This window comes from Nesoenas mayeri, assembly GCF_963082525.1.
Source record: "Nesoenas mayeri genome assembly, chromosome: 5".
Taxonomy (NCBI): domain Eukaryota; kingdom Metazoa; phylum Chordata; class Aves; order Columbiformes; family Columbidae; genus Nesoenas; species Nesoenas mayeri.
Genome location: NC_137548.1, coordinates 38,015,448 through 38,041,331, shown reverse-complemented (window position 1 = coordinate 38,041,331; position 25,884 = coordinate 38,015,448). Strand labels below are relative to the sequence as shown.

General features: G+C 42.3%; 2 protein-coding genes across 2 annotated transcripts; both read left to right on the top strand.

The window, feature by feature from the left end:
* Positions 1-930: 930 nt before the first annotated feature.
* Positions 931-16,089, top strand: MED6 (mediator complex subunit 6). Its single transcript, XM_080344925.1, has 8 exons — positions 931-1,066; positions 4,879-5,038; positions 8,933-9,024; positions 11,529-11,611; positions 12,314-12,422; positions 12,876-12,991; positions 13,748-13,775; positions 14,351-16,089. Exons 1-8 carry the CDS (start codon positions 1,045-1,047, stop codon positions 14,479-14,481), a joined length of 741 nt encoding a protein of 246 aa, XP_080201051.1. The 5' UTR covers positions 931-1,044; the 3' UTR covers positions 14,482-16,089.
* A 4,924-nt stretch (positions 16,090-21,013) lies between these two features.
* Positions 21,014-23,884, top strand: LOC308041110 (disintegrin and metalloproteinase domain-containing protein 20-like). Its single transcript, XM_080345591.1, has one exon. It carries the CDS (start codon positions 21,267-21,269, stop codon positions 23,481-23,483), a length of 2,217 nt encoding a protein of 738 aa, XP_080201717.1. The 5' UTR covers positions 21,014-21,266; the 3' UTR covers positions 23,484-23,884.
* Positions 23,885-25,884: the final 2,000 nt, after the last annotated feature.

Genomic DNA, 25,884 nt, shown 5'->3' with positions numbered 1-25,884 from the left:
GTCCGTCTTATAATGTATCTGTACAGTACAAGAGGATGAAGAGCAAATAAGCAGCATCAGCTCTGGTTTGTCCTAACTTTTAGATGGCTCTTGTAAAATATTATTATTATTAGTAGTAGTAATAATAATAATAATATCCCTCTCTTGCACTTTGTGTACCCTATACACATCTCTAATGGAAAGGGAAGAAATTCCATCACCAGTTACCACCGCGAGGTGCCATGAGCAAAGTGTTGAGCTCCAGGCTCCCTCCACAGCCCCCGTGCTCCCAGCGAGGGAAGGGCTGACCTCAGCAGCCCTCTGCAGAGGCTCAGGTGAGATGGGCACCTGGAGCTGTGCTCACAGGATGGGGAGGTATTCCACACTCTGTGCAGCAGATTGGTACGTTGTGGTTCTTAGTCTAGATAAAAAGCTTGTTAATCCTCAGTGTATGTATATTCTTCCACCCACTGAATGTTGTTCTTCACCCTATAAATGGCTGGCGATGTCACTAAAGAGTCAAAATGCCAAGGACCAAACCTAGGACAGGAACCGTGCGATGTTCTGGTGGTGTGATCTCAAACATTCTGTATTATTCCCACGCAGAATCTAAATCAGAGCTACACCAGCCAATGCGACCAGGCTAGGTGTGATGGTGAGCAGGAACCTGCCACCCTCATCTCCTCCATTTTGAAAGTGAACAGCAGTTACCAGAGGGCCAAGGCGAGATGAAGATGGTTGTAAAATGCCCGTATTTCTGGTTTTGAGCAAACAGCTCAGAATCAGCATTACAAACGCGTTTAGTTTTTGTCACTAGCACTGTCGTTCCGGCTACTCATGAGTGAAGAGCCGGTCACCTTGCGGTTGTGATGCAACCAAGGTCGTTAGCCCCGCCCCGCCCCGCCCCGCCGTCTTCGCTCTGGCTGGCCCCGCCCCTTTCCCCACCCCTCCGGGCGCGGCGCCACTCACGTTCCCCGCCGCTCTTGCCGGCGGCGCTCTATACCTCGTTTCCGGTCCTTGCCTCCTCCTCTGTGAGGGTGGTAGGCGGAAGTGCGCGACGCGGCCATGGCGGCGGTGGATATCCGAGGTAGGCCTGGGGCTCTGTGGGTCTGTGCGCTCCTGGGGCTTCCCGCTACCGGTTCTGGCGAGGCTGAGCCACTCCGGGCCATTGGGGGCGGCCTCTGTGTCGCGCTGTGGGCCCTGCTCCGCCGCCGGGAGCTCCGGGGAGCGCGGAGGAGCCGCTGCTGCCGTGGGGCTGAGGGAGCAGAGTGGTGTGATGGCCGCTGTCCTGGTTATTGCCGTGCTGATAGCATTCGCTCCAAGGAGCGTCTAGATGACTGGAAGGGCAGGTGCGGCCGGAGCCATGCGGGTTGTGGAGCTGTTTCTTTATTAGTACTCGTCTGGGGCAGTGGGGCTACTGAGTTTGTTTGTATGTGTTTGAAAACTCTGCACAAGAGGGTTTAGCATCATTGTTGGTCCATCTATGTCTTGAGGAGGAACCGGGAGGAAAAGCTGTGTCCAAAAAGCGATTTTGCTGGGCGTGAGGCAGGTTGGGAGGGTGTGCTCAGGGACACCTGGGGAAAAAAAGTAAAAAGCCTCCCTTCTGCTACTTTTCTGCCTTTTTGGGTCGAATAAGGAGGTCCTGGGGTGAGACGGTAACATAAGAGAAAATCTAGAAAGGAGAGCTTTAATTCTGAAATATGGAAGAAAATGGGAAACACTGGCATGTGTGAGACTTGCACAAGAGTGAAATGTTGAGTTTGTCTCATTTTTTACAGCACCTCGGGTGGATGTGTTGAGGCAGGCCAGGTGTTAGGACAGCCTGAAACACAGCTGGAGTAACTGAGAACAGGAAAAACTTGGGCAAGAATTCAGGGATATGAACAGAAAGAATGTTTTGAAGAAGAAGGGGTGATATTTGAATGAATTATTAAAGAAAGTTTACATTGTAAGCAATATACAAGTTAAGTTGCTGTGGCAAATTTGAACTTTGAGAGAGGAAGAGAGGGTCATGAGTCAATGAGAAAGGAAAGTATTTTTCTCTATAAGAGTGCCTGAATGAAGTCTCACTGAAAGCCTGTGTGGTGGAGTCTCAGAATGACCAAAAGCAGAGATTTAGGGAGAGCACCTGAGGGGTTAATTTTAATAATACCACAGAGGTTTTCTTTTCTTTTCCTTCACATTCTTTCTTAATGATGTCTGTGTCCTGTTGCTTTTCTGACAGCCTTGTTTCAAATTGCAGCAAGGAGCTATGTGGACAATTAATGGCAGGAATGCTGTATTAAATTATTCACTGGTGTGAGAATCTTCTGCCTCAATCCAGACCATTTAAGCTCTCTCTGAGTCTTCTGTGGCTCATAATATTGAGTTTGAAGCCTGATTTTTAAGCTGTCAAACTACTTTTCATGTCAGTTTGTGAAAGGCTAGTGTTGGGCTTTCAACTGATGAGGCCACGTACAGCACATTGTGTTAACTGATCTCTTATTTCTTGCCATGGTTTGCTGGCTCATCTCCCAAATTGTTGTGACAATCATGACAGATTGGTAGTGTTGTCAGAAGCACTTTACTTCTCCATCTGCGATGCAAATCCCACAAAAAATGCTTTTGAGCAAGATGTCCTGTTTTTGAAAAGAACAGGGAAGCAGGAACACCATCCTTTCTCATATCCAAAAGAAACCAGTCCTTCTTAGTGACAATAAACATGCATGTCAGTTCATGGATGATTTTGGTTTTCCTCCACTTTTTTTTTTCAAGAATAGTTTAAGAGAACAATCTTGCTAGTTACAAAGGCAATTATTGGCACTGAGCAGCTATGGATAATTGAGCCTTGGAGCCTAACTTTATATGCTGTTTTACGATAAATTTATCACTCTGTATACAGCATTATGGATATATATATATATTTTTATATATGAAGCTTGCATGACATTCCTCTTGAGAAATATTGTTAATCATAAAAGCAAGAAAAGTTTGTATTTGAAATGCAGTAAGAGAATTTATTATGGCAAGAATGCAAGCACTTAAAATTTTGGTTTTGTTGGGAAGGAAAGCTTGTCTTTTGGTTTTGAAAGGCATTTAGGATAATTAGCACTACCACAACTTAAGTGCTTCATCATGGATCTTAGAGCTGTGTTTTTGAGATTTCTTATTTGTAGTGAGGAGAGAGAATAATGTATGTGAAATAAGATGAATGGCTCTAGACTTTCTTTGGTTCCCCCCTTCTGTGAAAGAGTTAGGCTAGCAATTCTGAGATTAACAAGGCAAAATGATTTACACATGACTATTTATGCTGCGTTTTTCTTAGTTTGCTGGGCAGCTAGTGTTACTTTATCAACTATTCCTCAGAGAAGCTGCTAATAGTATAGGAGCTGACACTTTTGGAACTGATCCAGTCATCCCTGAGCATGCAGAGTTGTCACAGAAGTAAAATATTCACAGTGGAATGATAAGTGGGAGTTCTGGGTGTATATATAATGTGTGAATGTAAGGGAATGGTTCCTGTGAGAAGGGAATTCTAGTTCTTTATTCGGTTTTCAATGACTTCTCATCACTTCTGTTTTTTAATTTCAAAGAGCGCATGCCTTTGTTTCTTGCTTTCTAATGTCTTGGGAATTCTATTTGCTGCTGCAATTTAAAATGGGTGAATTTCAGGGTTTTTCAGGGTGCATCATGGATCTTCAACATTAGCAAATTTGTTGACTATAGGACCAATTACTGACACTGGTTTCTTTGAAGAACATAATTTTGTTGCAGTGTGATAATAAAATCCAGCAATTTTAATTCAGATGTCCCAGATCTGTAGAAACTTACCTGGTGTATAATGATTTGTAGATTACAGTGTATATTTTGTTTATAAAGCTTGCTGTTTTATGTGATTCTTAATACTCATTGGTTAGATTTCTGTAATATCCACTTGTGTTATGGAATAAGAAATTTGCTGCAGGCAATTTGGCAGATAATTGTAGAATCAGGAATAGAATCTGTTGTTTCAGACTACTGGGAAACATCTGCCTAAAGTAGCATCTTTGTGTATGTTTTTTTTTTTTAATTATAGATTTCACCCACAATAAAAAAATAGTCTTTGAAATATAACAGTATCAGCTGCTATGATATCATACAGATAAGTATTTTAATAATATAATTTCTTAGAATGCCACTACTTTGTTTCATTCAGTAGTTTACTCACAGGCAAAAGAAAACTCTTAGTAATTAATAGATCTCCACAGTGTTTTACCAATTTTCAGTATCATAGTTTACAGCCTGGGAACTCTTTTTGTAAGAAAGAAACTGTTCTTAATGTAACCAGGCTCAGGTTTAATGTGAGTTGTATTACTTCCCTCCCCACCCCCCGAATTGATCCTAGCTTAGTTTAGTATCATATAATACAAGGTTGGAAGGAACCTCAAGGGTCATCTGTAAATTCAACTTACCAGAGACCTAGTTTTCAAAAGGAACCATGCTTTGGCTTTGTCTTTCTGCTAAGCTCATGCCGCAGTTCATAAAATAAGTTGTATATAATACTACGAAGTAGATGTAGTATGATAATATTATATACAGCATCAGAGCTAATTAACTTCCACCAATGCAGCGCGCACACATGTGCACACAGCCACTGCTCACATTCTCAAACCAAAAAGGTATAACAGGAGGACAAGGAAGGAGAAGTGCAGTAATAAAGACTGTATTTACATTGTGTACCTACAGAGAACTGCAGAAGATTAAAGGATGTAAATTATTAATTGAACTCTGTGAAACACATTCTTGATTAGAACTGGTTTGTGTGAGGCTGTGTTCCACCTTCTTACCCTGCTATAATCATTAACTGGTAGCAATTTATTCTTGGGGATGTTTGTAGTGTTTCTGGCTGCTTTTGTACTCAGTGTAGATTTCTTTTCTCAGATAATCTCTTGGGAATTTCCTGGGTTGACAGCTCCTGGATTCCAATACTAAACAATGGGAGTGTGTTGGACTATTTCTCAGAGCGAAGTAACCCATTCTATGACCGAACATGTAACAATGAAGTCGTCAAAATGCAGCGGATGACCTTGGAACATTTGAAGTAAGTTGTAATTTGGAACTGCTACCTGTGCAGTATCCTTTGTCCCTCCTTCCAGAGGCTTTGGTAGTTGAATAGGAACATGCTGGAAACCTCCTTCTGTTCTGTGCTTTTTAGTTCTATCATTTGCCAGGGAGCCCAGATTTTTTTTTGTATTTGCATGTGTTCTGCTTCCTCTTATGCCGTTTCAAGGAGGTATTAAGCATGAATGATTATATGTATATCTTGAGATTCCAGTCAATCACCTTCCACGTATTTCTTTGAATAAGAAAAGCTCTCTTCTCTCATCTTCCTAGCTCAACTGAACCCGAGTAATGGTAATGTAGCTAAATATTTTTCTGTGGTGAGTAGGGCTTATGTCAAAGGATACTTAGAGTTCATAAATAGTGAATATCCTGCTGGCTACATGCCATAATTAGTACATAATTCCTCCAAGGAGCTGGCTTTATAGTATAGATAATAAAAGCAGTGAGTGTTGTAAATAAATTGATCCCAGATGGTTGTGTAATGAGATTGCAGCATGCACAAGTTAACTTTCCTTGCAGTTCCCCATCTGCAGCACAAGTGAGGTATTTGAGAACTATTTAAAGACTCTACAATGTGATAGGGAGCATGCAAGCTGAGCTAGAAGTTCATTGGTAAGGTCACTTGCGCTCAGATGTGGTTGTGGAGGGGCTTTTGTGTCAGACATGTATCACAGAATCACAGAATGTTAGGGATTGGAAGGGACCTCAAAATATCATCTAGTGCAGTCCCCCTGCTAGAACAGGAACACTTAGATGAGACTACACAGGAATGTGTCCAGGTGGGTTTTGAATGTCTTCAGAGTAGGAAACTCCACAACCTCCCTGGGCAGCCTGTTCCAGTGTTCTGTTACCCTCACTGAGAAGAAGTTTCTTCTAAAATTTAAGTGGAACCTCCTGTGTTCCAGTTTGTACCCATTGCCCCTTGTCCTACCAGTGGTTGTCACTGAGAAGAGCCTGGCTCCATCCTTGTGACACTCACCCTTTGTATATTTGTAAACATTAATGAAGGTCACCCCTCAGTCTCCTCTTCTCCAAGCTAAAGAGCCCCAGCTCCCTCAGCCTTTCCTCATAAGGGAGATGCTCCACTCCCTTAACCATCTTCGTTGCCCTGTACTGGACTCTTTCCAGCAGTTCCCTGTCCTTCTGGAACTGAGGGGCCCAGAACTGGACACAGTCTTCCAGGTGTGGTCTCACCAAGGCCAAGTAGAGGGGAAGGAGAATGTCTCTTGACCTACTAACCACCCCCCTTCTAATACACCCCAGGATGCCACTGGCCTTCCTGGCCACAAGAGCTCAGTGCTGGCTCATGGTCATCCTGCTGTCCACCAGGACCCCCAGGTTCCTTTCCCTTGTGCTGCTCTCTAACAGGTCTTTCCCCAACTTATCACACAGTAGCACAGTATCACAGTATGTTTGGGATTGGAAGGGACCTCAAAAGATCATCTAGTCCAATCTCCCTGCTGGAGCAGGAACGCATCGGTGAGGTCGCACAGGAACATGTCCAGGCAGGTTTTGAATGTCTCCAGAGAAGGAGATTCCACAACCTCCCTGGGCAGCCTGTTCCAGTGTTCTGTCACCCTTACTGAAAAGAAGTTTTTTCTCAAATTTAAGTGGAACCTCGTGTGTTCCAGCTTGATCCCATTACCCCTTGTCCTATCATTGTTTGCCACCGAGAAGAGCCTGGCTCCATCCTCGTGGCACTCACCCTTTATATATTTATAAACATTAATAAGGTCACCCCTCAGTCTCCTCTTCTCCAAACTAAAGAGACCCAGCTCTCTCAGCCTTTCCTCATAAGGGAGGTGCTCCACTCCCTTAATCATCTTTGTTGCCCTGCGCTGGACCCTTTCCAGCAGTTCCCTGTCCTTCTTGAACTGAGGGGCCCAGAACTGGACACAAGATTCCAGATGTGGTCTCACCAGGGCCGAGTAGAGGGGAAGGAGGACCCCTCTCGATCTACTAACCACCCCCCTTGTAATACACCCCAGGATGCCATTGGCCTTCCTGGCCACAAGGGCACAGTGCTGGCTCATGGTCATCCTGTTGTCCACCAGGACCCCCAGGTCCCTTTCCCCTACACTGCTCTCTAATATTTAATTTCCCAACCTATACTGGAACCTGGGGTTGTTCCTGCCCAGATGCAGGACTCTACACTTTCCCTTGTTAAATTTCATTAGGTTATTCCCCGCCCAACTCTCCAGCCTGTCCAGGTCCCGCTGGATGGCAGCACAGCCTTCTGGCGTGTCAGCCACTCCTCCCAGCTTGGTGTCATCAGCAAACTTGCTGATAGTACACTCTATTCCTGCATCCAAATCATTGATGAATATGTTGAATAATACCGGCCCCAGGACTGACCCTTGAGGCAGACCACTAGATACAGGCCTACAACTGGACTCTGCCCCATTAACCACGACTCTCTGGCTTCTTTTCTTCAGCCAGTTCACAGTCCACCTCACTACCCGATTGTCCAGACCGCAAATCCCTCAGTTTAGCTGCAAGGATGCTGTGGGATAATGTGTCAGATGCTTTACTGAAGTCAAGGTAGACCACATCCACTGCTCTGCCATCATCTCTCCACCTGGTTATGTCCTCATAAAAGGTGATGAGTTTGGTCAAGCACGACTTCCCCTTGGTGAAGCCATGTTGACTGCTCCTAATGACCCTCTTATCTTTGATATGCCTTGAGATGGCACCAATGATAAGTTGTTTCATCCCTTTCCCAGGGATGGAGGTGAGGCTGACTGGTCTATAGTTACCTGGGTCCTCCTTCTTGCCCTTTTTGAAGACTGGAGTGAAATTTGCTTTCCTTTAGTGCTCAGGCACCTCTCCCATTTCCCAGGACTTGGCCAAGATGATGGAGAGTGGCCTAGCAATGACCTCAGCCAGCTTCCTCAGCACCCGCGAGTGCATCCCATGTGGATCCATGGATTTATGGATGTTCGGATTGCCTAATTGCTCCCTAACCCAGTCCTCATCAACTGAGTCAGACTCCTCCATTGTCCTGACTTCCTCTGCAGCCTCAGGGGTACAGGGTTCCCCAGGACAGGCTCCGTCAAAGAGACAAAGGCGGCATTCAGTAACTCTGCCTTCTCTGTATCTTCTGTCACCAGGGCACCCAGTTCGTTCATCAGTGGGCCTATATTGCCTCTGGTGTTAGTTTTATCTGCCAAGTATTTGAAGAAGCTCTTTCTGTTGTCTTTGACCCCTCTCACCAGGTTTAATTCTAAGGAGGCCTTAGCTTTCCTAGTTGCCTCCCTACACCTTCTGACAACAGCCTTATATTCTTCCCAAGTGGCCAGCCCCTCCTTCCATGATCTGTAAACTCTTCTCTTCCATTTGAGCTTACCCAGCAGATCCCTGTTTAACCACGCAAGTCTCCTGGCTCCCTTCTTTGACTTCCTACATGTTGGGATGCTCTCATCTTGAGCTTGGTAGAACACTACCAAGTAGTCTCTGAACACTAACCAACTATCTTGGGCCCCTTTACCTTCAAGCAGCCTTGCCCATGGGATTTCCCCTAGCAATTGCTTGAAAAGGCCAAAGTTGGCCCTGCTTAAGTCCAGAGTTGCAATTCTGCTTGCTATTCTGTAGATAGATAGTCACATCAGACACTGGTCCTCTGTTTCTGTGTTGCTTTCTTGCTGTTTGTTAACATGTTCTACTTAAATGTTGTGTCAGGTGGTTTTATCTCCTTTTGCAGCTACGTTTTGGTAGCTCAAGAAATCCTATGCCTTTATTTGCTGCACATGATATAGAAGAGCTTCCAGAGCATCAGAGCTTTATGCCATTACTGCCAGGCCATTTGCTAGCTTTTCACATCCTACAGATTTTACTTTGAGGAATATATTTATTCTGGTTGCTTCTTTTTCAGCCAGATGGTTGGAGTGGAATACATCCTCCTTCATGCTCAAGAGCCCATTCTCTTCATTATCCGGAAGCAGCAAAGGCAATCTCCAACACAAGGTAAGGTCACTCAGTTCTTGTCACTGTTCAGAAGGCTGATCAGTTAGCCTCTTTTATCTGTTCCTGATTTGTGTTTAAGCACTTCTGGTTTCCCTTTATGTCTTTATTTTAAATATAAATAAAAAAGTATGAGGCTTTGTGGTGACATGGAGATATTTTGGCTGGCAGAGTGACCTCTAGTGTGCTAATAGCAGGGATTGCCATCTTGTGGTGAAGTGTGAAGAATGCAATGAGAAAGTGCTGCCCTGTGTTAGGTGTATTTTACAGTGGGAAATTTATAATAGCGTTCATGCCGTGTTGTATTTGTCTGTTAGGCTATGCAGGAGTTCTTATTTAATTATTTGAATGTAAGACTAACAATATCCTTGCTTGGGACTCATGAGCTTTGTTTGATTTGAGCTAATAATCTGAAGTGGCTAGTATGGGATTGATTTATTTATTGTTCATTCATTTTGCTGAACCATGATTTCCATTAGCTAGGGAGAGGGATCGTTCATCCTTCTGTTTGTGTCGCATCACTCTCTTGTTTTGCACTGTTTCCACCTTCAACTGTGGAGTGGTTATACAGCTGAGTAGGATCTTGTCAGTAGAAGACCATGACCCATGTGAAAAATTACCATTATATGCTCCAAATGCTGGTTGATTTGGTTATTCCTTTGAGAACTGAGTATTTTGGAATAGTAGGGGAATCTTGTGACATCAGCACCAATCTTCCTTAGTGTCACTGATGACCTTTCCAAGTTTTAAATTCCCTAGCACTTATTTTTTTTCCATTTGCATGCAACTGGCTTCATTATTCCTCTTTAACCTTAAATGTGCTTGTGCACGTGTGATTATTTAAAAAAGTAACCACATTTCAATAGTTATTGGACTGTTTTCCGTGTTACTTCATGTATATCTAAAATAATTGGGTTATTTCAGAGTGACTCTGCCCTTCTTCTCTGTAAAAGTTAATGCTAGATTTTTCTTAACAGTTTTTTTTAGTGACTTAGGCTATCCATATGCATTTTGGTCCTGTGCAGGATTTTGCTGTTTCTAGGAATGCTTCTTATTTCTTTATGTCAGGTAATGGCTTCTTTATATTGCAGTTTTGTACTGAAAAAAGAAGAGTCCTCCTTTTAATAGATTTTCAGGTTGTTTCTTTATTAAAGGTTTTGAATCTAGCTTTAAAAAGGTGAGTATGGAAATATCATGCAACCCTTATTTTCCTGTTTTGACACTTTTTAAGTTAAGAGTAGAGCTGGAATTTCCACCATATGTGCGTTCAGACTTCCTCTGTAATGCAAATGTATGTTTGGAACTGAATTGGGACTTGTTTCCCATTTTGACTGTACAGATTGTGCTAGATACATTGCTGGAGTCACATAGTTCCCTAGGAACTGGTGCAGGTCTGTCTTATGAATTCTGTGTGGGGGTTTTTTTTAAGTATATTTATATTTTAAATTCTTTAAGCCAAGTTTTGCCTGTTTGAAGTGGTTTTGGAAAAAATCTTTAGATGCACTGACTAGGGAGAATTACCTGTCTAGGAAAGTACAGAGCTGTGAGACAGTAAAGCTTCTGTTCTTTCTCTCGCTTCATTTCTAAGGAAATGCTGAGAATCCTCTTTCTTTTGAGGAGAAGTGGGTACTGACTGTGATATGCACCCAGCTGTCTTGGTCTGTTAATCTAGGCAGGTGTCCAAGCTTCATAAAATGCAAGTAGTGGATGATTTGGGTCCTGTCAGTAAAAAAGTTGAGACAGAATGTGTTAACAGAGATGGAGGAACTGGGACAAGGGTGCCGCAGGTAAGATCCTTAGGAATGTGAAGCTGATAGCATCGCTACAGTTTCTCAGCTGAAGAATGTTTGGCAGAGTATTAAGGAGGCAATTGTCGTGTTCCTCTACTGCAATGCTAATGAAGTTTTCATGGGTCAGTGGAGGTTCCAAATCTGATTTAGCAAATGCCTTTGGAAGATTGTATTTTTTGGTCAGAATACTTTTTAGAAAGGCATATTCTGCCATCAAGTCTGGGAAATCAAGCTAAGAAGACTGTACAAATTGAAGAAAGCTGAGGCCAAAATAATGAGATCTTATGTTGTTGTGGGTTTCTACCAGTAGCAAAGGCAAGTGGAACTCTCCCAGTGTAGTTCACTTGACTCCTCTTGGGTTGCTCTGAAATCTTAACTCTTGTAAGGTCAAATAGTTGTCCACAGTAGGACAGGACTTAAAGCTGATGTTTTACTATCTGTAAAGCAGAGATTGTGTGGTGCTTGTTGTTGTTGTTGTGGGGTTGTTTGTTTGTTTTTTTGTTGCTGTGGTTTGTTTTGGTTTGGGTTTTTTTTCCTCTTATCAGTTTGTGGCTACTGTGCAAATAAAGTAACTTGAAGGAAAAAGTTAAAAAGAGAAAATTTGGTGATGAGATGAATATTGCAATTTCTGCTGTTCCTGCTGAAATTCAGCAACAAATGCAGAGTCTTCAGCTAGAGCTTTAAACTGATCCTGTGTTTTTTGTTTTTTCCCCACAGTTATGCCGATGGCTGACTACTATATTATTGCTGGAGTGATTTATCAGGCACCTGACTTAGGGTCTGTCATTAACTCCAGAGTTGTAAGTGTTCTGGGCATTTGATACATACCAGTCTATATCTGCTTTTACTTTTGGCTATTCCCCAGGCTGTTTCAGTCTCTGTTCTGAGCAAAGATCTTGTGTAGTATACGCCAACTTAAAACAAACCCCACTGCTTAATATGGTACATATCCCACATGTAAGTGAAAGAACCTGGGAGAGTGCAGTATGGTCCAAAAAGTAGGATACATTGTTTAATGATGAAGGGTCAGAATAACTGAAACTACGCAATTGATGGAACGGCATGAAGTTTGAATAATCAGAAGAAAAATTAAATTACAAATACGTATGAAATAGTAATTAAAAACATATTCAGTGAAGCTTGGTTTGGAATGTTAATGTTAATGTAATATTTCTCTTTAAATGAGGTTTATATTTTAAGTTAATGTGGTATTTCTTTTTAAATTGCATACTTGAGTTTGTTTTGATTTCTTCTGTTATAGTGAACTACTACTACTGATTACCTGAAGTCAGGAAGTGTGTCAGTTTACAAAAGCACTTCAGAAAAGGTCTTGTAAGAGCCTGTTAGAGATTACATTCTTGGTCCACAACTATATGTCCCATGTTTCCTTCTCAGAACAAGAATGGATATAGAATACTAATTTTAAAATCCCTGGTTTCAAAAATTTATACTGTATTTTCTTCTTAAATTCTGAACACTGTCTTATGTTCTTGTTCTTGAAGCTCACTGCAGTGCATGGAATTCAGTCTGCTTTTGAAGAAGCTATGTCCTACTGTCGCTATCACCCATCCAAGGGCTACTGGTGGCATTTCAAAGATCAAGAAGAACGAGGTATGATTCTTAGTTGCTTCTGTGCTCTTTGGGAGAGGGCGGGTAATGCAGGGAAAAGCTTGAGGCAATGCATAGTGATGGTGTAGAGATGAGGTTAAGTGCCTGTCTGTCTGAAGGGTTGGTGCTCCTTGTCAGGTGGAAGGAACGTTGCTTTTTTGTGCTAGTGAGGATGAACATCAGACATGGGTGGGCGATTAAAATGGTGAGCTGTGTGTCAACAAAGTGAGCAACTTTTCAACCCACTAGGCACCAGAGTACATTTTAAGAAGCCAAACCAGTTTGCAAGGAGGTAAAAATTATCCTTAATCTGTCTTCCACAAAGAAATAACTAAAGTTAAAGGGAAAACATAGCTGAAGTTTAGAGGAGAGACAAATACCAACTTGTCATACAAGGAGCTGCTGAGAGAACAGAACTTTTAATACAGCTTTCTCTTACATTTCTATGATTTGCAGAGAAAGCTAAACCAAAAGCCAAGAAGAAAGAAGAACCAAGTTCTATTTTCCAAAGACAACGGGTAGATGCTTTGCTTTTAGACCTAAGACAAAAGTTTCCACCCAGATTTGTTCAGGTATGACACTTACAGGCCATAGTATTACTGTAACTTAGAACCTTAGGCAGTTCTGAGCACTTCAACAGCTGAAACTGAATGGGAATTGTGCTTTTTGCAATGATAACATTAATTAGATAATAAATTTGAAATGGAAAGCTCTGATTGGAGTGTAGAATAAACCTTTGTAACTGAGGGAGTCATTATGACTTTGGCAAAACTACGAGGGAGAAATTTTGGTATACAAATTCTTTATCTAATCACAGAGGGTCTGTTCTTATCAGCCATCAGATTTTGCTTCTGCTTCCAGTTTCCTCCTTTATGAGCTCAGTCAAGCCACCACAGCTGTTTTGTTTTAGTTACTCCATTGTTCTGGAGGCTTATTGATTAGCGTGGAATTTCTTGGCATCCTGTGAAGTTGTTGTGATTACCTCTGATTGTCTTTAGTATCCATTTGTTCCACCAGGTCTTCTGCTTGGGAGCAAAGGAAATAATGTTTACAGCATCTCACAAAACTGTTTACTCCTCAGATGTGGGAAAGACTGACTAGCTGTGTATTTTTTGCTTTAGCGCTTTTTAGTTGTCAGAGGAAAAACTGGATGTTATAAAATGTTACTAGATTTTGTTTAAAGTGTATTTAGAGATCCTTTTTACCCTCAGCTCTTACGTACAAGGGTCATTGCTTGGTTTATATTACTAAGTGAGTAGTAGAAAGGGTTAAGAATTATGACTTTTGTTCCACTGATGTGTTGTATTTTTTTTCTTTCTCCACCACAGCAAAAGCCTGGAGAAAAGCCTATCCCAGGTAAAACTCTAATATTCTCACAAGACTTAAAAAAAAATTAGGCTCTATATTGCAGTGTCTTGCAGTTGCCATATAAGCTACTTGCTTCTGCTGCTGAGGTGGTTAGGAATTCTGGCATTGCCTAATTGTGCAAAGTACTAGATAAGAATTCTCTGTGACAGCCAGAGTGAAATTGAAAAACAGTATATTCTGGTCCTGCCCTTTCTGTCTGTAAGGGTGTACTGCCTGGAGGTCCAATTGCATGAAATGATCTTTGAAAGCAGGAAGAGGGTAAAAGGGCAAATGAGGGAACAGTCTGGTCAGTCCAGCACGTTAGTGATTTTGGGTGGTGCTACAAGTTCAAAGTGTGGGAAGGCTTTGAGTTGACCATAAGCAACTTCAGAATAGGAAAATCATAGATGTTACCTCTTCAGTCTATTCCACTTTTTTACCTTGAAAGGTATTTAGTCCTTGGTTATTCTTATACATTTGAAATTAATTGAGCCCCTTTGACATCAACAATATTTAAGTGCTCTGAACAGCATTTTAAGAATAAAAATTGGAGGTTTAACTTTCTTTTGCTGTTACTTCTTAAGTGGATCAAATCAAGAAGGAACCAGAACCAGCTCCTGAAGCTGTCAAGCCAGAGGAAAAAGAGACTGTAAAGAATGCTCAGCAGAGTGCTGGCACTAAAGGACCACCTGAAAAACGAATGAGACTCCAGTGAAGGGAGAAGTTGCTACACTTCTGGATTAGTCCAGTGCCTGGAAAACAGGAGATTCTGGCTCCACTTTCTTTATATTTAAGCTCTTCAACTGAGACTGATTTAAGGACTGAAATCCCTGTAACAGCTTTTTTTGTAGAAACCTGTCACACAAATGTTAACATTGGGATATGAGCTGCCTCAAAGAAGGTGTTATCGGTCTTAATCTTATTTTGAATGTTGGATTCTGAAGATGGGCATATTTTGCAGCCTCTCGAAATCTTTACAAACTCTTACATCCCTTACGTCTTGTTTCCTATGTAAAAAGAAAAACTGTTATGTATATAAAAAAATATATGAATTCTTGGCAAATAAAACTCCTGAGTGCTGGAATGCCTTTCTTAAATGCTTACTTTGTCAATAGCAAATATACCATATATGCTGGAAGCATTTTTTTTTTTCTTGAATATCAGAATATATTGTGTGCTATTTTGAGGAAGAAAAGTTCAACTAAAGGATTTAGGCTGCCTGCTATAAATTGCTGTGCCTTTAGTACGCTTGGGATACAGATAAAAGATTTGATAACTAGAGGCTGAAATCTATGTAATTAGATGTCAGACTGCTCTCAGTCTCTAAATGTTCTTGGGCACTCATTTTACTTAATGTTTAAGCTTTTTTTTTATTATTATTATAAAAGCTAGTGTTCTGTGAGTGAGATTTATGATGGCATAAACAGCCTAAAACGTCTTGCTGTTGCACACTCAGTGAAGCTGGCTTTATTTCTCCTTTTTTCACTGTAACTCAAATATATCAATTACATCACTTTCTCTGTGCTTCTAGCACTTTCTTGCTGCATTTGATCACCTTGATTAGTCATCTGCCTTTTAGACCTGAGGAGGTAGGTCAGTGGAAGAGAAACATCACTGACAGCTCTACACTGTGCTATTTGAGCATATTGGTTACACAAACCTTTGTTTTTGGTTGGTTTGTTTGTTTGTTTTTTCCCAGAAAATTAGAAGTCATCTATTGCTGAGAAATGACTATTGGTTTGGGTTTGGTTTTTTTCATTGAAGTAATGGAGCAATCCTTGAAATACAGAATCACAGAGTACCAGATTGGAAGGGATGGCAAGGGTTATCTGGTCCAGCTTTTCTTGTCAAAAGCACAGTCTAGATAAGATGGCCCAGCACCCTGTGCAGCTGAATCTTAAAAGTGTTCAACCCACCTGCTTTCTTTTCACAACTGTTACCTGCTTTCTTATATTAAGTTGTAGTAAGCAAGGAAAATGTCTGTACATAGCAAACAGAATGTAGATAGGAAGACTGACACATGGTTAGATAGCTGTGTCAAGTTTGTTTTTAGGTTGTAACAGACTAGCTACTGAATGGTGGAAAGAACCATCAAATTTTTGATGTGTAAACCAAAGCTTTAACATTGAATATGTAGATGAGCCAGTAGCTGTTTGCTGTTAGTGCAGATACAGATGTAAAATTCATGTATCGGTGTACTTAAGTATGTATTTGCTTTATTTCATAACTGAGTGCATCAAGTTTGAACAACTATTTCTCCAAATGTTGATGGAATTAGATAACAAGCTCGTGTGAACTCTAAAAATATGTGAAAATTCAGAAAGCAGTGATTTTGTTGTTGTTGTCTTTGGTTTGGTTTGAGTGGTTTTTTGGGTGCTCAAAGCAAGACAGCAAGGTAGTATTACTTAATTTAGAACAAAAGACTGTTTATTCTTTCTTGTGTTAAAGAAATGTCTCTGAAAGCAAGGAGCTCAGGAAGCACCAAAGCCATCACTTTGTCCACCCCCATGATGGAAAGGGGGATCTCCAGGAATGAGGCATGAGTGGTGAGGAATCTCAAGAGTCCTTACTGGATTTGTGATGTTCAGAGTAAAGTCCTTGGAAAAGGCCATTAAAGCAGCTGAACTTCTATGTAGTTATTCATACTACTAAGAACCTGCATGTCATTTGAAAAAACTTAAGCAAGGAAGATGATTAGCCTGCACTGTAATGAAGATTTAGGGTGCTTTTTTTATTTCTTCAAGGGAGGAAAAATTACTCATACATGAAGGAAAGATTTAACATGGCTAACATAAGATATCTTGCTTATTGCTGAAGGCACATAAAGCTGTGGTCAAAAATGGATGCAAGAACACATAGTATGCTCTAAGTATTCTATCAGTCACTGAACTTCACCTGAAATAAAGTGTATTGTACAGCTCAATGTCTGAAAAAGAATTCTCCTAAGCTGGAGAGGTTTGAAGAAGGGCAATAAAATGAGTAGGAGAAAGTTTCTGCTATTAAGCCACTGTGAGAACTAAGACAGAACTAAGTTCCTCAAGAGAGAAAAGACATTGAGTCTTCATAAAACTAAGTGCTGCAAAGCGGGGAGGAAAGTAGAGACCTCTTGTTCTGTCTTGCAGTGCAAGAATAGAGGGACAAGTTAATGAAGCTGAGCTGGAGTTACATTTAGACTGAATCGTTATACTCCGTGCTCAGAATTTGAGCTGATTCAGAGATGAGGGTGGAACTTGAAGGGCAGTCTGTCTTCACATCTGCATCTCTTAACAGCCTTTGTGCTTTCTGGAGAAATGTCTGGTATTGGCTGGTGTCAGAGGGCATTAGGAAGGATGGACTTTTGGTCTGATCCCATCTGAGTTCAAGTGCCAGCATCTAAGCTATTGAGAGGGTAGAAATTGGCTTCCATGCATGGAACAATGCATTTGAATGTGATAAGCCTCTTCCAGGGGAATGATCTTTTCCAGAGAGAATTATATTACAAAACAGTAAGGGAAGTTGCCAGTGAATATGTTGACTTCTTAGTAGCTGTCCTTCAATGCTGAAGGTTTGCTATATGAGGAAATGAGAGACTCAAATATCTTCTAATTGTGTTACTTGCTGACAAGATATTATAAAATAATTTTATAAGTTGTGTGCTTTGATATTAACTTACTCAAGTGACATTATGTCAGATATTACTATTAAACTCCAAGTAATTTACTGACAAAAAGCTGTTAAGCAGCTATCTTCTAGTCAGTAATGTTTTTCAGTTAATGAGAATCTAAGCCTTTTCTCTCTGGTATTTATACACTGTCTCCTTCTTTGGAGCCTGAGTGCTGAAGTCCTAAGTCCTTCAAAGAACCTTCAGTATTCCTTAAGCTTGTAGATGAAAGGGAAATAAGCAGTTCTGAAATTTGCCCTGTGTGTCACTTTCTTTTGCGTAAGGGAGAGATTTGATTGTACAGGAGAGCTATCTCTGCTTTTGCTCTTAGATAATAACCATTCAAAGGGCTTTTCTTGGCCTAAATAGCGGGGTAGCAGGAGCTATAAATGACCTAGAGCTCTAGGAGAAACATTCTCTTGAAAGCCTGAAAGAGCATATAAATCCACGTATACACAGAACAGATACTCATATGTGTATGTACATGTGCATATATATACATATGCATGCAGAAGTCCAGCCAGACTGCAGGAAGAGGGGCAGTCCAGCTACCTCTGTTCACTGTGTAAAGCTAATGGTGTCTAAGATGCAGCAGAAAAACTGCTTTTTTCAACTCTTCTCTAAGTAAGGACTGACCAGGTGATGTCTTATTCTTACCTGTCCCCCTTTGCCACTCTGCCCTCATACTTTGCATTTTGGTAACCTTATTCTAGCAAAGAAAGACTCCATTTGCAGGGTCAGTATGTGGTGTTTTCCCCAGCAAGCTGTACTTGGAACAAGTTTAGAAGGGTACAGGCAATGGGAGGGACAATGCCAAGGGAAGAGGTTGGCTTTATTTTGAGACATTGAAGGTTCCTTATGAGGAAAAGTGAAGATATGTTATGCAAATAGATTGTTGCTTCACTGAACCAAAACTGTTGGGGTACACTTTTCAATTTTTGTGGTATCTTTTCAGTGATGAAGCAGATGATAATAATGGATTCAATGTTCAAGACAGTTTTTCTTTTTTCTTGGAGATGAAAGTGAATTAAAGTGTTGCCTTGTCCTTGTAGTTACGCACAGAACAAACAAATAATCACTTATGTTGCAAGTATCCTTCTGTAGCCTAATGTGGATCATAGATGGGTGGATGATGGGGAGAAACTTTCTCAGAGGGATGAGTTTTGATGTATTATTGATCTCTCACCTATCAGAAAGCTTCATTTCTTTCTGCCAGGACCGTGGATTTCAACCTGTGATCCACAAGGCTGCAGGGGGTCTGTGAACTGTTCCTAAAGACTCAACAGAAGGTAAGTGAGAAAAGTAAACCTCTTGCTGGTAGCATTCAATTCCATAGGAGTTTGTACCTTCTCTGGAAATGTTAGGGGGCTACAAGGTTGGAAAAAAAAAAAAACAAACACAACAACAAAAAACACTGATGAATGATGAGAAAGCTAGTTATACCTTCTGCAGTTGAAGATAGCTGAAGGAGCTATGGATTGCTGCTCTACTCTAAGGTCAGTCACTTTTTCTTCCAACAGGAACTTTTCCCTCCCTCCTATTTGATCTTTATCTGATCAGGGTTCAGAAGTACAAGATTTAATAACCTGAACACAACAGCGTCATCCCTTTTTATGTAACCTCTGTTCTATTCTCTACCCCTCACAGAATCCCAGAATGATTAATTTTGGAAGTGACCTCTGGAGATCACCTTGTCCAACCCTCAGCGCTCGAAGGGCTTGCTTAGGTGCTCAACACAGTGCTGCAAACTTACGTTGACAATTCCCCACCAAGAATAGCCTGCCAAGAGTTCAGCAATGGAAACAGACCGCTTCCTAGTCCTGACTATATAGTTAGGGCAACTTGGAGGTGGAGGGCCAAGATGTTTCTGGCAAGTTGGCAGAGTGATTTAGTAGGACCTTCTCTATAACTTAGGGAGTGGTCACACAGCAGAGTATGCATTTAAGAATAGCACTACAGGCACTGCACACAAAGATTATGTAACAGAATTTTTCTATTATGGTTATTGTGGTCTGAGTTATATTTATTTCAAAAGACACAATCTGGCGTAGTTCACAGCCCTGGAAAGCCATGCAGATACTCGAAAAGTAGTGGACAATTATTCAACAACTAACTGCACATACCAGACTTCACAGAAAATAGTTTCTATAATTTTAAAAGTAATAAGAAAATTAAGGCTAACACAGGTCATGAGTTTGTTCACTTTTAGGTAAAGCAGTAATAAATTTGAACAATACACAATTATGTATATCTACAAAGATCCTATTATGAGCAAGCATCCTCATGTTCATTCCTGTAATCCGAGGTGCTGAATTACAAGGTGTGTGCTACTAATGCTGGCCACGCTTGCAATGAATGAGCAAGGTGTCAGTTCACAGAATCCGAGGCCCCTTTGGGCAGCTGTTAGTAACCTCCCCGGTTGTTGGTTAGGTCTGCCATGTGCCCGATGCAAGGTACCAGCCCACTCAGGACCCTGGGGCATGAGGCCACAGAGGAACGCTCTGAGCACTCTGCCAACCTCTTCTCTCGCTGCTCAGCCTCCTGAGGGGCAGTGCCTGTCTTGGGTAGTTTGCTGCCCATGCCAGGGTGATGGTCAGAAGTTTACAAGGTTACAACCCAGAAGTTGATGCTGAAAGGCAGGATCCCTGAGATGGAAATGAGGTAGTGAGAGGGTGCACCTCCTGCAGCTGAGAAAAATAAGGGCCGTAGAAGGTTGGACTTCATCACAGACATGTTTTCAGTGCTGAAAAGGAAGTTGTGAAGAGTTCCCAAAAGATAACAGCTGTGGCTATGTCGAATCCCAGCAGTACATGCCAAAAACCCAGTGTGCGTTGCTGTGCTGCACAGGACATCCTGTCTTACCACAGTCCAGATTGCTGTCTTAATGGAGCTGTTCCCTAAAAGAGGGATGGCAGCCAAGTGGTAGACCTACCTGTGAGCTCTCTCTTTCCAGTGCTCTACAAGCACAAACCTTTAGAAAAGCTCTGATACAGGAAAACGGCTGTTGGATCAGTGCTGTCTGTAATTAAGGCACGTTGCTGTAGGTGTGTAGCAGCTGTGGCCTAGTTAGGCTTTATGCTTTTATACTTGCTGCTTTTAGTTTGCCTCTATATTACTGAACGTAGTGGACATGAATTCTGCCCTGGATCTACCTTTTTTCTTGATGTGTGTACATATAGCTGTAGTAGCTGTAGTAAGACACGTGCTGAGAAAGGGCACCAAGGAGTTCTGTGTCCTAGTAACCAGCTAGGAGACTACTATTTCTGTACTTTTTTCATTTCAGACCCTAAGCTTTTCCAAATATTATTTTGAGCTGAAATAGTCTGTTCCTGATCTCCACTCACAAATTATCCTTCAATAAAAAAAAGTGAACAAAGCAAAAGCCAGCCTTTGAGCTATTAGAATAGGTTTTCCCCCTTGTGGTCTAACCAAGTGATCCCTTTGCTCAACATAAGCATCCATGGCAAGGAGTGTGAAGCTGAGCCGGGGCCTGTCCTTGTTGTGTCTGCTCAGAAGGAGAAACACCCGTTAATTTGAAAATGAAGGTTATAAAAAGCTGGGAGCATGCTTGTAGTAGGTTAATTATTTTTTCTCCCAACAAGAGCCTCCATACACACTCAAAGAGCAGGGGATGGCTGTCTCTGGGGTCCCTCGCAGCCACCAGGCCATGGGGTGTCATTTTGGCAGGGGGGATGCGAAGGGGCTGCGACGCCACTGCTGCTGCCCAGCTGCGGCCCTCCCCGCCCAGGGACAGTTGGTGGGGACAGTTGGAGGCATCGGGCCGGCAGTTCTCCCCCAGCAGGGCCATTCCGGACTACATCCCCTCAACAAACAGGGCGTGAGGCAGCCGGCCAGCAGTGATGGGGGTGCTGCTGCGGCTGCTGGTGCTGCTGGGCCTGTCGGGGTGCCCTTCCGCCCTGGGGGAGCTGCCTGGGGAGCTGCGCGTTGCTGCCAAGTGGGTGGCGGTGCCGCGGCAGCTGAGCCCCCGGGCTGACACCGACCCCCCGGCCGACACCGACCCCCAGGCCGTGTCCTACTGGCTGGAGGTGGAGGGCCGGCCGCGGGTGCTGCGCCTGCGGCCCCGGCGGGGCCTGATCTCCCACCCCTTCACCTTGATCACCTACGGCAAGGACGGGACCCGCTGGGAGGAGCACCCCTTCGTGCAGGACAACTGCTTCTACCAGGGCAAGGTGCAGGGGAGCCCCGGCTCCCTGGTGGCCCTCAGCACCTGTGGCAGGGGCCTCCGTGGCGTGCTCTGGGTGGAGGATGGCACCTACGAGATAGAGCCCATCCCTGACGATCCAGCCTTCCGGCACGTTCTTTACCGCATGGAGAGGGCCAACGACTCCGTGGGTCCCACCTGCGGGCTGACCTCGGAGGAGATGAAGCACCAAGAAGTTTTGCGGCCCTGGTTCAAGGCCTTCCGGGCTGTGCAGGAGGAAGAGGAAGAGGAGGAGGAGGAGGAGGAGGAGGAGACAGTGAAGGACTGGTGGTTGCATGTCAGGTATGTGAAGATGGTAGTGGTCGTGGACAACGTGCGGTTTGTGAAGTCAGGCAGGAATGAATCTGAAGTCTTGAGGCAAGTCATAGAAATCATCAACATTGCAGACTCTCTGTACAACCAGCTTTCTGTTCATCTGTTTCTTTTGGCATTGGAGATTTGGACTGAAAAGAACCCTATAAACCTTACAAAGGACATCGGCAAGGCACTCGATAGCTTTAACAAATGGCGAAAATCAGAGCTGTCTCCACGGGTGCGCCATGATTCTGCTCACTTATTCGCATATCAGCGCTTTGGTAGGAGGCTGGGATTGGCGTTTCTAGGGTCTGTGTGTGATAATCAGTGGTCGTCAGCAGTTTGTTCCTTCACTAATAGGAAGTTGTCCTCATTTATTGTCACATTTTCCCACGAGCTGGGCCATATTCTTGGGATGCGCCATGACACTGAGCACTGTAAATGCAGACGGAAGAAATGCATTATGCATGAACACGATGTCGATACCGATGCATTCAGTGACTGCAGTTACAAAGACTACTTTGACCTGCTTTCCTATGGTCTTGGCTGCATTCGTCGACCTCCAGCACCTGGCACTTTCTACACCTTGAAGCATGAATACTGTGGGAATAAGATAGTAGAAAATAGAGAGCAATGTGACTGTGGTTCACCATCAAGTTGCAGAAAGGATCCTTGTTGTCACCCAAACTGTACGCTTACTGCAGGTTCAATCTGTGCTTTTGGAAAATGCTGCAAGCGCTGTCAGTTCCTTCCAGCAGGAACTCTCTGCAGAGGAAGTACTGGCTACTGTGACCTGCCGGAGTACTGCAATGGGACTTCCCCTCAGTGCCCGCTGGATATGTACATGCAAGATGGAACCCCTTGCAAAGGTGATGCTTATTGCTATCAAGGAAAATGTCCTTCCCACAGTAGACAGTGCAAGCATCTCTTCGGCAAACGAGCCGGGGTCGCTCCTTTAGATTGCTTCAAAGCAGTGAATACTCGAGGTGACCGGTTTGGAAATTGTGGTATTCGTGACAATACCCATTTTACAAAATGCAATATTGAGGATGTCTTATGTGGTAGGATCCAGTGTGAAAACATAAACAAATTGCCTGTCTTGCAAAGCCATGTAACGCTTCTCCAAACCCCTGTTGGAGATAAGAAGTGTTGGGGTCTCGACTATCACCCAGGGATACCAATAGATGACATGGGGGCTGTGGAAGAAGGCACACCATGTGGTAGTGAAAAGCTTTGTATCAACAGGACATGTACCAGCTTGTCAGTGCTGAACTACGACTGCAACCTGACAATGTGTCACAACAGAGGAGTGTGTAACAGTCGTAAGAACTGTCACTGCAGCTATGGCTGGGCTCCTCCATATTGTGACTTGGAGGGACTGGGAGGGAGTGTTGACAGTGGACCCCCTCCACCCAGGAAGCTGTTTGAGGCAGCAAAGACAGGATTCATGGTGTTTAGCCTTGTTTTACTCTTTATTCTTGGAGTAACCCTTGCCACACGTTATAGACGGGTAATAACGGGATGGGTTCGGAAGAAAAAGGCCTGGTTCCACAGAAGATAGCAGTTGTTTGAGACAGTGGAAGTGCCAGCAGTTCCTAAGGAGAACGCCTGCTGGTGAGTCAGAATCTACCGCAAAGCAGTTGCTGAAGACCAACAAGCAGTAGCTTTGGATGCTCCTTTGGAAGTCTCCCTTGAATCTCCCAGCTGATAACTCTTCAAAACAATTCTTCAGCACATTCTGAATAGTTCTGATTTCATGTAGTATTATTAAAAGAATAGTAAATGTTATATTTGTTTTATTTTGGTTTGGTTTTTTTTTAAGCTAATAAAGACAAGCAATAAGTCATGTTGTTCTTTTTTTCTTTCCACCCTGAGCCCCTAAACTGAACTAGTTAGGCAAGCTGTAGGGATAACTTTTATGCTTCATATCAACAGTTTACAAATGTAAACTTCTTGAAACAAGTGTAAATAAATTATTTGCTTCAATTTACTCCTCCATCTAGTGCTTTCTTCAGTTCAGGGGGAGAGATGTTTGTGAACATCTTGCTTCTGTCATTCATTAATAACCAAAGAGAAAAAAAATTGCTCTTGCAGTCTTCATTTAATTCACATTTGTGTCATGCAGGCAGGCGAGAAACATGTATTGCAGTGAGATGCAGGTGTCTGTGGCATAAACTCTTCCAACTGTTTCCAGGGAATGGCCCTTCAGGAGGGAGGTAAATCACAGGGAACAGGTCTTCATTTTGTCAGACAGTAGAGAAGCATTACCCAGATCATGCCAGTAAGCATTACATTTCTGAACCATCAGATATACATCAAGAGTGTAGTGACACTAAACCTGACATTTCACAAGAACAAATTGTCTTTCTTTTCTGGAAGTGCTCCAGTGCCTTGGTTGCTGGGTTCTTCTGAGAAGTGCGAGGTGTTTTATGGTCGCTAAGAGGAGCCGTCTGTGAGGTTAAACAAGTTAACTGGATTTCTAAAATGTTTGGAACTATTCTGCAAGTCTCCCCCATCCAGAATTCCTGCGATATCTGATAGATGTTTCATCTAATGACCTCAGGTGGTTTCTCTTGGTTTACTACGTGTTTGCTTCTTAAGCTACTACTGAATGTGTCCTTGCAGCTCTACAGAGTGTCATGCAGAAGCACTGTAGGGTTCATTTTTTAACAGGAGATAAAATGTTTTTAACGTGAAAAATACAAGAGATGTGGAAGTACCATTCAATAAGTTTTACTTTTATTATTTATATTATAGCAGTGACTAGATCTTTCAACCAGATCAGCATAAATAAGAATCTGTAGTCCAGATTTACAGTGAAAACTTTATTTTAAAGAACTGGTGTTTCTGGATTAAGGACTATAATGCACTGACCTGCTTCCAAAATATGTATTCGGAAAACAAAGACCACATTTTTAGGAAACATTCTATAAAGGCAGGATAAGTACACTAACACTTGCAACATTAGGGAAGAAAGATGATGGTGCCTCTACAAATGATGGTGTTAAACTCTTGCTGCCTCCCAAGTTATGACATTTGTGTTTTTAAAATACAAAATTTTCCTCTGCATTTTTCTAAAAATGATTTTGTTCTGCATCCAAAAATGGCTGATTTCATTATGATTGGATGTGAAATACAAGGGATGTTATTCACAATTCTTCACAGCTTTTTGTCTAAAGGAAATGGGTCATTGAATTGTTATCTATATTTGTCTAGGGAAACAAGATAACACACTGTTTGTTCAGCAGGCTATGCTTATTGTTTTGATACAATATGGATGGTGTTGATCAGATGAAGAAAATTTAACCCTGCATTTATGTCAAAAGACAAGAAAACAAGATAACACCCCAAGTCTATAACTAGAGACCTTTTTTGAGGGGGAGGGAAAGAGTTTGTTTTGGTTTGTTTTGTGGGGCTTTTTTTGTTTGGTTGGTTTTGGTGTCTGTTGTTGTTTGTTTGTTTGTTTGTTTGTTTTTCCTCCCTCCTCGGAGAAATAACAATCTTAATTCAGGTGTGAGAACAAGGCATATGTGACAAACAAGGGGGATATGGATTAGATGAAAGATGGAGATAAAAAGTAAGACGAGCATTACCCCTGGCACCTTGCAACTAGCTATGCACAACTGGTAAGTACTCACAGACATTTTTTTATATTGCTTTTTAAATACATAAGCATCAGTGGCAGAAGTCTTAAGCTGCCACCTTGATGGCCTGCTGTTGTTGATTGATAGTATACCATAAATTACCAAGCATAGATCTATGCTGAGACTAGAGAAACACTCGGAGAGTTCTTATTTACAGACCTGCATACAGAAGATACAGAGGTGTAAATGAAAGCACAATTTAGGCTAGAAAGCTTACTTGCATATGTAGTTTTGGAAGAGACAAAGCAATAAATTGCTGTAGTTCCATCTTTCTCTATGCTTAAAGATTGATCTAAAACCCATGACTGTTAATTGGGA